The 14,855-nt window shown below is 29.8% G+C and overlaps 2 protein-coding genes across 3 annotated transcripts in view; one reads left to right on the top strand and one right to left on the bottom strand.

Moving 5' to 3' along the window:
• The window catches only part of LOC148301515 (terpene synthase-like), a 26,652-nt gene extending 18,949 nt beyond the window's left edge, over window positions 1-7,703 (top strand). The window contains exon 8 of the mRNA XM_088273126.1: window positions 1,020-7,703. Within this exon, the coding sequence (XP_088129252.1) occupies window positions 1,020-1,115 (96 nt within the window). The 3' untranslated portion in view covers window positions 1,116-7,703. The remainder of the gene's footprint in view (window positions 1-1,019) is intronic.
• Window positions 7,534-12,839, bottom strand: LOC148301516 (uncharacterized). Of its 2 annotated transcripts, none has more exons than XM_088273127.1 (2): window positions 12,731-12,839; window positions 7,534-10,203 (listed from the first exon to the last, which is right to left on the bottom strand). In XM_088273127.1, exons 1-2 carry the CDS (start codon window positions 12,782-12,784, stop codon window positions 9,826-9,828), a joined length of 432 nt encoding a protein of 143 aa, XP_088129253.1. In that variant the 5' UTR covers window positions 12,785-12,839; the 3' UTR covers window positions 7,534-9,825. The 2 variants fall into 2 exon arrangements, with proteins under 2 accessions (XP_088129253.1, XP_088129254.1); XM_088273128.1 differs by lacking the exon at window positions 12,731-12,839 and adding an exon at window positions 11,601-11,713 and having other exon boundaries at window positions 9,760-10,203.
• Between the last annotated feature and the right edge of the window lie 2,016 nt (window positions 12,840-14,855).

Genomic DNA, 14,855 nt, shown 5'->3' on the forward strand with positions numbered 1-14,855 from the left:
ATGCACCATCGAAACAATGGATCTTTTGGATAAATCGCATCGATGAAGGTGAAGAATTTTCATCACGAATGTTATGACGACTAAGATATAAGAAAAAAATTATCAAGGGGTTCTACAGATATTTTAGGCCGTAAACACAAAATATAAGTGAGATATTATCACTGCCGACAAGAAATATGTTCGGCCCTCAATTTGTGTTTAAACATACTATTATGAATATTTTGAGTGCGTCCAAATACTTGTTCACAAATCAAGATTATAGAAGAATATGGAAGTCTGGGTATTTGCAGAGCTTATGACCTGTCATAGGTTTGTTAAGATCACTTTACACACGTGTAACATTCATCATTCTAGCCAAGATTGACAACCACACTTCTAAAATTTTTTGGAACTCTTACATTTATCATTAATATCATGACACTGTACGTGCGAATCCACTAAAGCCTTTTATGGTTGTATTGAGAAAGCTTTTATTTGGATGTATGCCAGGTCCTTTTGTTTATTATTTTGGTTTTTCATGGGTAAATTCATAAATGATTGTAAATTTTAGCACTGTCACTCTTGTTACATTGGCAGCTCTAAATAATCGTTATTTTATTTTTTTACACTGCATTTTTGTTTTCATCAATTGAGAAAGGTGTGTTGAGATGGTTTGGGCATGTAGAACAAATGAGTGAGGAATGAACTGTAAAACAAATTTATGAGTCAAATGTAATTGGAAAAAGGAGCAGAGAAAAACCGAGAAAAACTTGGCACGATCAAGTATGCCAAATAGTTGAAAGTGATCATGTTTGCAAGGACAGAGTGGTGTGGCATTCTATGTATTCTCTCTGCCTGGCGTGATGGTTAGTTAGTTTTCTAATTTTAGATTCTTTTAAAAGTTTTTATGCTCTCCATCAATGCACATATCTCATATATTATTTCTTTAATCTTAACGTAATAAAAAGCGTGTCTCTTTTGACTGTTTTAAAAAATATATTTTATTCTAGTTTGATTGACAATATGATATATTCTTCCAGGTACAAAGACTGGGTGGCAATCCTCTGCTCATCACTCTGCTGGACGACTTATTGAGCTGGAATTCCGACAGCGGCAAACCGAACACCCAAGAGTAATATTTCTAACTTGTTCAGTATTAATTTTCGCCAAGTCACGGGTAAAATCTCAGTTTTTTCTGGTCTGTAATATAAAATATTATGGTAATTTTTTAAGACTTAAAATATTTTTCGTAATTCCAAGCAACATTAAAAAAATACTGTGTTATTATTACTATTCCATATTATGAATAATATTATTACAGTTTTTTTGAAGTTCAAAGGGTTATTTCTTCAACAATATTATGTTTATAATTTATATTTGAAGCACTTTACTTTACTTTGTGATTTACCATTTTATAATTAAAATATATAACTTAAGTACATATAATGTCTACCGGTTTGAAGCTAACCGCTTTTTTATCAAGACTGATTCTTGATAAAGAGGCGGTTAGCTTCAAAACCGGTAGACATTATAATTAAGTTATAATAAAATATTTACAGTGATTTTAAAACAAAGTTATATTTTAATCATAATATTATTTTTGTTTTTATGACAACATTATTATTGTTTTTTTTTTAAATGTTATGAATTGTTTTATATATACAGTGAAACCTCTATCTACCGTTCCTCGAACAATCGTTTTCCCGGATGTGTCGTTTATTTCTCCTACTCTGAATTTATTTATACAAATATAGATCATATTGATCATTTCTCTATCACCATTTTACTGCATTTATCATTTGAATTATGCTGCATATTTTATTTATTTTGTCTTTTTTTACATTCTTCTCTATTTTGATTACATTCGACGAAGATATACATATATAGAAACTATCGCAAGCTTGTATGACGCAAGGTTGACGGATATAGCACATGAGGTCGATATTGATTAAGAGGAGCCACTGCCTGTACCTTCATTTTCATAAGCATGCACACTATTCAAAAGATTAAAATCATTTTTTACTACAGACGCTTAATAACTGATGTCGAAAAAAATATTATTTGCAAAGCCGAAAATATACTTTTGAGTTTCGGAATTAAACAGTAAAAAAAACAAATGTTGATCACAGATTATTAACAATGCCTTTGTTATTATTAACCTTTCCAGGAGTACAATAATTGATGTCCGACTTTCTCTGGGGACTGGGTTTTTTTTTACGTTTAATATGTATTTTTTAAAATAAAATCATTGTATTATGAACATAGAAATTATGTAAAAATAATTTAAATGAAAAATAAAGCTCACCATCTCTAGGTTTTATTTTATGACAATGTTAAATACAAATATCCACAGATGTCATTACTATACAAATTACATCATATCAACTGACAGATAGACTTCGACGTTCATTAACGTCGATACTCCTTTGAGGAAAATTCTACCCGATGTCCATTTACGTCCATACTCCCGGAAAGGTTAATATTTTTTTGCTTCTGTTTAGCTTTGTATTTTTTAAAAATAAATACATTTATTGACATCTCGAACTTGTATTCTTCTTAGAATCTCAATCTACCAATGACTGTATCTTTACTCAATCGTATCTCCTTGTGTGTTGATTTCTTAATCCCGCATTCGTAGTTTTGTTTCAATAGGTCCCTTTAAAAACGATAGATAGAGGTTTCACTGTATATATTGAAACACCATAAGCATAATTTAAATAATGTTACTGAATGCCTTGATATGGGTTTTGCCTATAGATAGTTATGTATTCATAATAATAAAAAAAAAATGTAAAACATGAAAATAAAAATAATAAGTAAAATATTAATAATTTTTATCTGCTTATACAATTGACGTAATGTTAATTTTTTTTCAAATACTGATTGAAGATCAACTTTGTTTTGATCAAATGTATGAGCTAATTACGTAAATATATATTTTTTACCTTAATACCTTACCAAAAAAGTATGTTTTCGGAGTCATAGTCCAAAGAATTTAATTCTTATTAATTTTATTACTTTTTATATATGAATTTATCCAAGTACTTTTGAAGTGTCATAAATTAATTTTGTATCTTATTGATAACTGATGTTTTATCTTTGTAGGTATAATTTTTTTCTTTCTTCACACAGTCACTATCATAGAACAATGACATATGTGACTTTCATAATTTTTGCAGCAAAGCAGCTTAATTTTTTTCTGATACCGTAGAACGGGGCTGCTTGAACTTTGATGTGTTGCTTGAGCCCAGTACAAAAAAAAAAATTAATCTGTATTTGGTCTACAATAATCAATGTATCGTGATATTAAGCGTCACCTGTCAGGGAAACAATGAATCATGTCGATATGTTCATTAGACCAAATACAGTTCTAAATATTTTTTTTTGAACTGGGCTCAAGTAACACATCAAAGTTCAAGTTGCCCCGTTCTACGGTAGTCAAAATCATCTCTACGTATTTTAAAAATTGATAAAAAGTTCAATTTATGTGCTATTACATGGCTTTGACTTATCAAATATGAAATTAAGTGAATTTTGCATTTTCACATATCGCTCACTCCTTTCAAGAACGTCATAAATCAAAAATTGTAAATATTCAGTTGTGCATGTTTTCGGAATGCCCAGAAAATGTACTATATCCCAGCAAAAGCGGCATATTTTAAACTTAATATTTAACCGCTACAGGGCAGAAAGTGTTGTTTTTGCATTTTGAAGAAAAGGCATTGTTTAATTATTTTTTTCAAAAAACTTAATATTTTTTCAAATAGAGAAAAAAACTTCAGATTTTACCTAAAAAGATCTGTTGCACAGTATTTTTAATACATTGTATTATATTATTAAACTTTAAAAACGTTCTCCTGAAAAATCAAGTATTTTGATTTATGACGTTCTTGAAAGGAGTGAGCGATATACACCATTATTCTACGATTGTGACAATTTTCTTTGTATGTAATTTATTGAATTTGTTTTATTCTCAAATGAATTTTGACCGGATTATCTGTAGAATTGATCAAGTATTGCCACTGTCATTGATTTTGACCATGCAAATAAAAGAAGTTTTCTATATTTTTTTCCATTCTACAGTTAAGTTAATGTTACAGTTACTATTAACAAGACCATACATTTTGTCCATCTCCATAGTGTAGAGGTAAGCATGTTTGGCTACTATGCTGTAAATCCTGGATTCAGTAGAAATAAATATTAATGATTTTTACTTCCACTAGAAGTCACTATGCCTTCATGCAATTAGCAATCAATATAACATTGCATCGATACAAATCAATAAACTCCCTATAATGTTGAGATAGGTACCGCGTTATCGGAATAAACATTATATGTAGAGGGTTAATGTTTTCAATTGTATTTTTACATTTAACCAGCGGAAACGATTGAAATGCGTTATTATTAGATTAAAATACAATATACAAACATTTTGCCCCTTTAACGTTCCCTCTGATAATGCGGTACTTATCTCAACGTTTTAGGGGGTTCTGTACAGTAACTCTGAGACTATTGAATCCCCCGCTACTGACTAATTTGGCGAAGGATTTAATCGCACCTAAGAAGTTGGGATTCGGCCAATGAATCGCGCGGCAACACGCAGTGGTCTGCTGAGGTGATTCAATATGTTGTTAGTAATTTTACTAACAAATAACTTATTTTACGAATCACCTCTTTGATCAAATTGAATTTCAAGTATTACTTAATTATTTAAATATTTAAAATAAACATTGAACTTTATAACGTGTCGTAAAGAATCCTTAAACTTTATAAAGTGTTACATACCATGATTAAAACTTTGAAGGAAATTTGAGTTATATTTAACTGACACTGTGTTTAGTCAAGAGGTTGCGTGAGTTAAATATAACTCCAATCATGGATTGGATTTTACGTTCTGTGAATTGGATGCGCTTCACGTTTGCCATGTAATGTAAATGTATGGACTTTCTGTGTGGCCGCCTGGACAAATTACCCAAATTGGCCCAGATTTTCAGTACAAAAAAACATTCAATACAAAAAAATGAACTGCAACCTTCACATTTGTATGCACTTGCGGCCCCAAGGATCATTTATTTCTAATTTGGCAGTCAATGTGTTGCATTTCATAATATATTACAAAGAATCATTAAAATGCAACACGGTAAAGGGCCATTTGTGGTTTATGGATAGCGATATAATTTCGGAAATGGATTAAATCTAATGGGTGTAGGTGTGTGTTTTTTTACACAAATTTTGATGACTATTTTATAAATTAATTACTTAAATTTTTATTTCTTGTCGTTTTGTTATAGTTGTGGATTTTTAAAAAGGTCTTAATTTTTAAATAATTTAACGGGATGGTCTTCAAACAAAGCAAAATTACACTGTTTATGCAAAAATATGTGAATTCTTCGTTTTCCCCCCTTTGGCTCCTTATATCCTTTTTTTAAAAATAGTATGTAGTAAATAATATCAGAATATATTTAATATTGAAAGTACTTATTTGTTTTTAAAATGTATTTAATACTACACAGCAAAAAAAAAACAGTTTAGTACTTCCATATTACAAAGTTTTTAAAATTTTATTTATTTAGGAGTCACCAATTAATAAAAATTTGCAAAGTAGTTGTGGTATTTATCTAGGTAATTATACACAGAAACAATTTTTTACAAGTATTTATTTTTTAGGAATTTCATTAGGGCCTCAAATGTATTTGAGGAACTAAATATGGGATTATAACATTTTTATGATAATGTTAGAAGAAAAAAAAATCTTTATTTGAATATGACAAAACAGTGTAATGAATATGAATAATGTAACAATTTACTGAACAAACGACAAAAATATTAAAAATCAACAGATTTTCAATGCGTGAATGGATCTTCAAAACACTAGCACAATGGTTGTATGTTAAATTGTTTGCAAAACCAGTTTTCTTCCTTCAGGTGTTTTTTTTTGTATAACTATTTTGTAGTAATTCGCTGTAAACAATTTTTTATGATAAGTACTTTTTTAAAACAACTTTCTTTTCTTCTTAAACAATTAGCTAGTAACCCGGCTAATTTTGAGATATCATGTGAGGACTTAATGTAGAAAAGGGTTAAAATAAATGTCCACATTATTTTTAGGTGAAAGGAAGTGAAATATTGTCATTTTGCAATCTCAAGTGCAATCTGTAGAGAGTGTGCATTTAGTAATTTCATAATTTATACATTGGAAGTCTGAAACATTTTAATGAGTACGTTTGCCCGTTGAAATAGTTTCTTATTCTACGCTTTTTTAAGAATATAATAGCTGAAAATCTTAATGATACGGGAAGTATATATGGAATATATTATGTCCTCAATAAGTATATGTATTTTGACACAAACGTTTTGATCAAAGCACTGAAATTTATGTCTCATACATAGGAATTGACAGGTATAGGCATCAGCTAAACAATAATAGTTATAAAAAGTGAAGCAATTATATAATATTGCGTCCCTACATAAAATGTCATGCAAAATGTGAAGCAGTAAAATAATTGATACGGAGAAAATTTTAAAATAGAAATAATCTATTTGGGAGAGTTGTGTATATATATGAAAAGAATCCTCGAATGTGTTAATGTAGGTACATATATTGATTTTTAATGAACTTTGTGGTACAACAATGATTTAAATATAAAAATAAAACACTTGTATAAGACAACTTTTGAGTTTAACAATATAAACATGACTAGATTCTAGAACATCATTAGTTCTCGAAACTAGTAGTGTTCACATTAATAAACTCAAGAGTGGTCTTTATTAAGTATTTCATTTTTATATCTAAAGTAAGTGCATAATAAAATCGTGATTTTTCTTACCTATAACTGCAAATAATGTCTTCCATAAAATTATTATCAATTTTGATTCGAAGCTTAGTGATAATATGTAATAAGAAATTTAACCTATTTTAAATGACTCTTTTTTATTGATACTTTCGCTTTCTCACATACAACATACTTTATTTATTTAAAAACCCCATCATATATGTTTTGTAACCTTGTTATCATACTTATATAGGTAATTTAATAGCGTGTTAATATGTATAAATACGCTACCTTTTTCCTATTTGATCACGCCGATTCTTAGATAAAAGTATTTCTGGTGGGTAAAATAATAAACATAGCTTGGGTGTAGAGGCAAAAAAGGTTAACTCAAACAAATGCAATTTTGACTTAATGATGCAGTATTATAAATTTTTCAACATTCTTTAAACTGATAAAATACACTAGGTGGTTTGAAATGTCATATATGTGTGGTTTTAAAATTAAATTCTTTAGTTTAATAGTGAGTATTTTATTCAGGCTAAAAGCTTTAAATAACAAGGATTATTCAAACAGGGATTTTAGGGTTAATGTTTTTTGCCACTATACCCACAATATGTAGTACATATTATAAACAACAAGCTTTCAAAGTATAATAATAATAACTTAGTCATTACAAATGTTTATATTTTCATATGTATTTTTTGTTGTTAATTTTTGTTTAAAGTTTATTACTATAAAAATATTGTATGTGGAAATATTTGCTGAATTTTTAAGATTGTTATTTTTTTATTTCTTGCTGATCAAATTTTAAAAATAAGATTTAATATTTTGTGCTTTTTTGTGATAATCGATACTTAATAATAATTATTGTGGTTACCTAATTCAATAATACTATTCTGTTATTTTGAATTACGACTGTTTGTAGGTTATTAATAAAGAATGTAGAATAAATGAATTTTGTGTTTTTATTTCACCCATTAAAAACTAATTTGTCAAATTTTTTGTTGAGGGTTTTGCGCAAAAAATGTCTCCCATTCATAAGAACTCATTCGAGATATTTTTTGCCTTTTAATAATTGCCTCTGTTTTAAATTTGTTTCGTGTAAGAGTTTCAAATGGAATTTATCTATAAGACGTGTTGTACACATGTGGACGACAGAGTGAGTTCACATTTTCCTTAGTTGTATTGAAATAATCTCATTTATTGATTCGGCAGTCACTTTGTGGTAATATCTATCCATTTAGAATTTAAGTTTTACCTAGTATATACCACTACTTTTAAAATCTATTGTGACACAAAATATATTTTTAGAAAAAGTGGTATTTACCAAGTAAAAATAGAAATTACCATGTGAGGTTACAATATGCCTTACGATGAATAACTATGCGAGGTATAAACGGGAACTAATTCTTTCATGATAATGATTGGTATCTCGATTTGTAGGAAAATAAATCAAGATCAATTTGCTTCCTGTTTCAATTTATTCCTTCTTCAATTTGATTTTGTGGATAGTTTGATGAAACTAACTTTTTTACAGTTTTATATTTTGTTTATCTCTAGCCGTATTTGTATAAAAGATAAAATACAGACAGAGACGCCTTTAGGTAGAGGTGAAAGCGACATCTCTCCTAACGTTTTGATCTTTGTGATTAAATTTCTTGGGCCAACTTCCCCACTGTCAGGTGAATCCACCGAGTGTAAGCTAAATCACTTCCTATTTTTTCACACATTTCTCACTTTTTTTTTCTCTTCCTTTATTCCATTCTCCTTTCAGTAAAACTGTAACCCTTTGGATCTTTTCCCCGAATAAGCCGAGGTGCGCTATATAACCTTCTGATATTGAATTGAAGTGGTTCGCTTTACAACATTTTGAGTGCGTCCAAACACTTGTTCACAATCTGGATTATCTCCAATTAGGAGTTTTTTCTAGGAGGACGACCGAAAAAGACTTGGCACAATCAGATCAATCAGAACCTAAACTCTGGCGGTGTCAAAAGTCTGCGTAATCGGAGGGGATGTATGACTAGATGTATGGATGTGAAGGAGGCGTGGAGTGTATGTCAGGACAGAAAAGTGTGGGGTTCCATCCTCTCTGCCAAAAACGGCGTGATGGTAGTAGTAGTAGTAGTAGTAGTAAGAGTTTTTTTTAGATTATTTTTTTGTTTGAGTTGCACTTTATGTTGTTATAAATAGGTAGCGTTGTTTTAGTAAGTCATTGTTTCCATCAGTATTCGGCCGGCGCGCGGCGCTCAAAGGGATAGGTTGCGCTGTCCATATTTTTCCGTGGATCCCGGTACTTTTCAAATGTGTTAGAATTTTAAGTGTGATAAAATTTTTGTGTAAGATTATCTTTGCAATCAATTATAGTTATTTTAAATACATTATGTTAATTAAAAACGACAAACCTACAGAGGCTAGAAATTTGTACATTTTGGCATTTTTTGTAAAAATGAAAGTAACTTTTATGATTCATACTGTTTCTTACTATCAAATTATGGTATTTTGGTCCTGTACATTATTTTCGTTCATATAACACCATCTTTTTCTTTCTGGCCAGTTACTGTCATCTGGGCACTTGTCACCATCTGTACGTAGCGTTCCACAATGCCTGAATATTTTTTACGTTATGTGCAATCCAAAATTCAACTTTTTAGACCCATTTCTCTTTGATATCTATTTTCCTTTCACGTCCCACTCTAATGTAGCTGTATGTACATGTAAGGGAATATGTAATGCTTACGATCTTTATATTAGCTCTTAGAATTCAGTGCTTCTTAGAGTTTCAAAATGAATCACCATACAGACTGTAAATGGATTTTTATTTGTGGAAAGAAGTTTTGTAAAAAATAGTGGCGAAACAGTGCAACGTCAAATTAATTGATCTGAATATCAACAGCATTTTGGTCTTGATTGATATATATGCAAAATATTCACTAATTACTTCAATTCCGTTATACTGTATTGACAAATTGAATTATCGATTTTGTAAAAGGAAAATCTAATATGATTATTTAAATTGAAAAAAAAAATCATATTCGAATTATATCCTAAGTGAAAATTTCCTATTTTGAAATTAGGCCGCAGGAGGAAACACCAGGCTCAAAGCCAAAGTGTTGAAACATTCCATGAAGAGGAAGGCTTTTGCGGCTGGAGGTTCGGAGCTGAACCCCGCAGAGATTGCAGTGTTGCAAGTATTTATGTAAAGCGTATATCCCGCGACATTCGAATTTTTGGGTAGCATCTTCAGAATGTTTTCTAGGTCTGCAATTCCATCGGTGTCTACCACGCCCAACTTGTTGTATACGCAATACACATAATCAAATTGTTTAGGGTCGGCATCTGCGAAATCAGTAGAGGTAATTGAACCGATAAGAGCTTGATCAATTTTTGTTTGTATTCTGCACAGCAAACTTATTTTCTTTATGCCTATCTTCTGAAATATTGTTTGGCTCTGTGAACAAATAAATAAAATAATTATTATGTTCACCTCAAGTTCGTATATATTTTTTTCTCTGTCAAATTATAATATAAGAAAAAACGGATGAATCCAGATTGAAAGTAAATATTGTTGTGCTAGAAATGTCACATATCGCTCACTCCTTTCAAGAACGTCATAAATCAAAAAACATGATTTTTCAGGAGAACGTTTTTAAAGTTTAAAAATATAATACAATGTGTTAAAAATAACTGTCAAGCAACTTCTTGAACTTTTGACTGTGCAACAGATCTTTTAAGGTAAACCCTGAAGGTTTTTTCCCCATTTGAAAAATATTTAGTTTATTTGAAAAAAAAATTAAACAATACGTTTTCTTCAAAATGCAAAAACAACATTTTCTGCCCTTTAGCGGGTAAATATTAAGTTAAAAATATGCCTCTTTTGCTAGGATATAGTACATTTTATGGGCATTCCGAAAACACGCACAACTGAAAATTGACGATTTTTGATTTATGACGTTCTTGAAAGGAGTGAGCGATATATTGATTCTCAGACCCATTATTCATCACAACTACGTTTTAACCTTCCGTTTTCCCTTATATTTAATATTTATGTCGCTTATGAATGATTGACTGTGTATAAAAAAAATAATTTGGCCATGTATAAAAAAAAAAGAATATCAAGAAACGAATGCGAATATTACGACAATGTAACCCTTAACAAAACACGATTCTATGGTGAATTGGAGCGGAATTCTTCATTTTCTTCAAACTTTTATTAGCACCCGATGCATAAGGAACTGCATCATATAAACGCATTGCCATCTTGACCGTAAACACATGAAGGAAAGGGGATCAGCCCTCCGCTTCAGGGTAATATTAATTAAATATATGAGTGAAAAATCACTTATATTTATTTGAACCTTCCCCTGAGAATCGAACCCGGGGCCTCCAGAACGGTAGTCGAGCGTGCTGACCATTACACTATGGAGGCGGAGAGTGGATTTTTTTGTAAAAAGATATGAATTGTGACATGAGGATACTCATTGGAAAACTTTTTAAACTAATTCGAAACTTAATCCAACTGTGCTAAAAGTGTTTTAAATGGTTGACTTAGTAAACAAAAATGCATAAATATTTTAATTTTAAATCAAACCGAAAAAATAAACTGAAAAATTAATATTTTTTTAAGCATTGAATTTTTACAGGAATTAACTAGTTTGTGAAACCATTCGTGTTAACACAAATTAACTAAAAATTGGTATTATAAAAGTGTTTTATTTTTATACTTAAAGTAGTAAAATTGTATAAATTGACATTTGAAATGGTATTTTGAGATGACTTTCGTAATTTTTGATTTTTTAATATATCAAAATGAGTTGACCACATACATTTTTAAAAAAAATTACCAACCATAGTAATGCAATAAATCTGGTTGGATATCACAACAAATAAAAAATAAAGTTATTATTATAAGTAAAAATGATAAAATTTTGGAATGTAATAGTAAATAATGTGTGATTTGGAATAATTCAACATGATTTGAATTTGCAAACAAGAGTAGGTACCTAGACTTTTAAGGTAGGTTCATATTTTAGGATACTAATTTATGTTTCAAAATACTAAATAACTATTCTGTTGATTGCCTTCCAAAATTTTACCAAAACTGGTTTGCTTTGGAAGAAAAAAAAATTAATACCCGGTCAATGATTTTAAAATAAATCTTTAGGTAACTTTGACTCTTCACCCTGAAATAAAATGTATGACGCTAACCTGGAAAGTTATTTTAAAAAGTTATTCAATTTATGTGATATTTTTTTATATATATTTTTTTAAGCTTAATAATAAAAATGAAAATGGTATTTTCTGGCGTTTCTCAGGTGTGTGATTATAATCCAGGATTCGGATCTCACATACTAATATAAGAGTTTCTGCTTAGTAAAAAGCTTCTTTACATCTCACCAATAGATGTCTCTAGTGAAGTTCTAGTGATTCATGAACAAGGTTTCTAAATTGGTTCATATATATAGAACTTCCAAGAATTTGAGTAGTGTGGTTGTCAATAATGGGTAGAATTGGTGAATGTTACACGTGTGTAAAGTGATCACTTAAACCAGCCTATGACGGTCGTAAGCCCCGTAAATGCCCAGACTTCCATATTCTTCTTCATCTTTGATGAGATGTCAAAAAATAACAATTTATGTGATTTTAAAAACAGTAAAAAATTAACTATGTTCTACTTTAGAACAAAAGTCATGTTTTTTTTTTAATGCAAAATGTGCTGATTTTACAATTATTTAATTTATTAGGAATTTCGATGTAAACAATTGCTCTGGTTTAGTAAAGTGAAAAATGTTTATATTTTATTGTAAAACATAAAATAGAATTAAAATTTGAAGAAGTGGCGCTCAAAAAACTAATTTAAGGCGTAAATAGAAGACTAGGGCACTTTTACTGAGGTCATATTTTCTTTTATTGGTGAGTCCTAAGGGGCCTTACACTCCTTAAAAGGAAAACGTTGGATTATGGGACACTGTATGTACCTGAGCGAGTGCAACACATGCGGTAAGCAGGACGACGATACAGGCACCCTTCATAGTGAGCAGTGGAAAATCTAACAGGAATGTATACAGTACTATGCCAATATAACTTGTAAGTAATGTTCCTTTGAAAGAACGGCTTTTATACTCACAATAATGTACAAAATAATAAAAAAAAATATATAATTAATTCAAGACACCAAAATGTAAAATTATGATTACAACTCTAAATGTTGTTCTTATGAAACAAAAAAGTCATCGCGTCAAATTATTTTATGTATGTACATATATATGTATTATTAAGCATAGTCATAAAACATATAAATGTATTTGTGTTTATATATACACTGGGGTCTGTTTTTATGCGGATCTTTTTTATGCGATTTTGAAGTTATACGATTTTCAGATTTAATGGAACCCATCCCTTAATTTCGTATGTAAATCAAGTCTTTTGATATCCGAATTCGTATAAAAAAATCTAATGAGAAATTAGTGTTTCTTCCACCCAACACGATATGCTTAATTCAGCCACAAGATCAGAGCATCATTTTCACTTTTAAAAATAATATATTAAGAACACTTATCGACATATACTGGATAAACTAGAGAATGAGACATTAACTGTACCTGAAGTTAAGAAAAGCAAAAAACTCCTGGGTCCTTCGTTTACTCAAAGCATTCTCTCCGTATCATAAAACTATCGGAAATTTTTGCAACGTTTTTACATTTTAATAGTAAAAAAGCATCACAAAGCGTATTTCTTCAGATATTTATAAATTTTCAAAATTATATAACTTTTTACAAAAGCAATGAACTGGAAAACAATGTTCCCAAAAAATGTCTAAAAGTAGACTAAATTAAGTTTGATAAAATTTATAAATATAAATAAAAATACATTATGATAATTAAAAACGAAAAACCTACAGACTAGAAATTTATACATTTTGGCATTTTTCAGCAAAATTCCTAATTCTCACAAAATAAAAAAAATTCAGTTTTATAAGAAAAAAATGTACAAATAAAAGAATAATACAATAAATACACAAGACGATTTCTTAAATTGACATTTTAGAAATTGTCGTTGTACATATTTTTTAAATGATGAAAATCACTAAATTCACAGATTTTTCTATATAAAGTTGAGTGTGAAAATGAAAGTAATTTTTATGATTCATACTGTTTCATTTTTCAAATGATGGTATTTTAATTCTGTACATTATTTTCGTTCGTATAACACCATCTTTTACTTTCTGGCCAGTTACTGTCATCAAGGGTCCTGTCACCATCTTTACGCAGCGTTCCACAATGCCTGGATATTTTTTACGTTATGTGCAATCCAAAATTCAACTTTTTAGACCCATTTAGACACACGTCATAGGCTGGTTTAAGTGATCACTTTACACACGTGCAACATTCACCAATTCTACCCATTATTGACAACCACACTACTCAAATTCTTGGAAGTTCTATATATTTGAAACAATTTAGAAACCTTGTTCTTGAATCACTAGAACTTCATTAGACATCTATTGGTGAGATGTAAAGAATTTTTATTAAGCAGAAACTCTTATATTAGCTGTATGTACATGTAAGGGAATATGTTATGCTTACGATCTCTATATTAGCTCTTGATTCAGTGCTCCTTTCAAAATATGGTTTTTATAAATATTTATTCAACAAATAATTTATCAGAATGTATTTTTTTTGTATTGGAACACAAGAAAAAAAGCAAAATTTTTTGAGTGTGTCCCGATACTTTTTGGATTATCTCCAATTACAGGAGTTATTTTCATTTAATTTTTTGATATCGCATCAGAGATGAAGAAGAATATGGAAGTCTGGGCATTTACGGAGCTGACAACCGTCATAGGTTGGTTTAAGTAATCACTATGTGAGCCTATGACGGTAGTCAGCCCCGTTAATGCCCAGACTTCTTCTTATTCCTCTTCATCTTTGATGAGATGTCAAAAAAAATAATAGGAAAAGTATTGTTTAAAAATCTGTGACGGTCCGGAAAGAAGCTCTGAGTGGTTGTATCGGGCCTGGAGGCATGTGCTACAAAGATTTAGACACATTTAAAATACAAATTGATAAATTTAGTAGTATTAAAAAAAATAAAAAATCACCA

This window comes from Brachycentrus maculatus, unplaced genomic scaffold (assembly GCF_059751285.1).
Source record: "Brachycentrus maculatus isolate JH-2025_06_01 unplaced genomic scaffold, ASM5975128v1 h1tg000553l, whole genome shotgun sequence".
NCBI lineage: Eukaryota > Metazoa > Arthropoda > Insecta > Trichoptera > Brachycentridae > Brachycentrus > Brachycentrus maculatus.

What these genes read in the sequence shown, in the direction of transcription:
- LOC148301516 (XM_088273127.1), bottom strand. Translation starts at nt 12,784, where the DNA reads ATGAAGGGTGCCTGTATCGTCGTCCTGCTTACCGCATGTGTTGCACTC. An exon ending in CATGTGTTGCACTCGCTCAG is followed by an intron (nt 10,204 to 12,730) that starts GTACATACAGTG and finishes ATTTGTTCACAG; the next exon opens with AGCCAAACAATATTTCAGAA.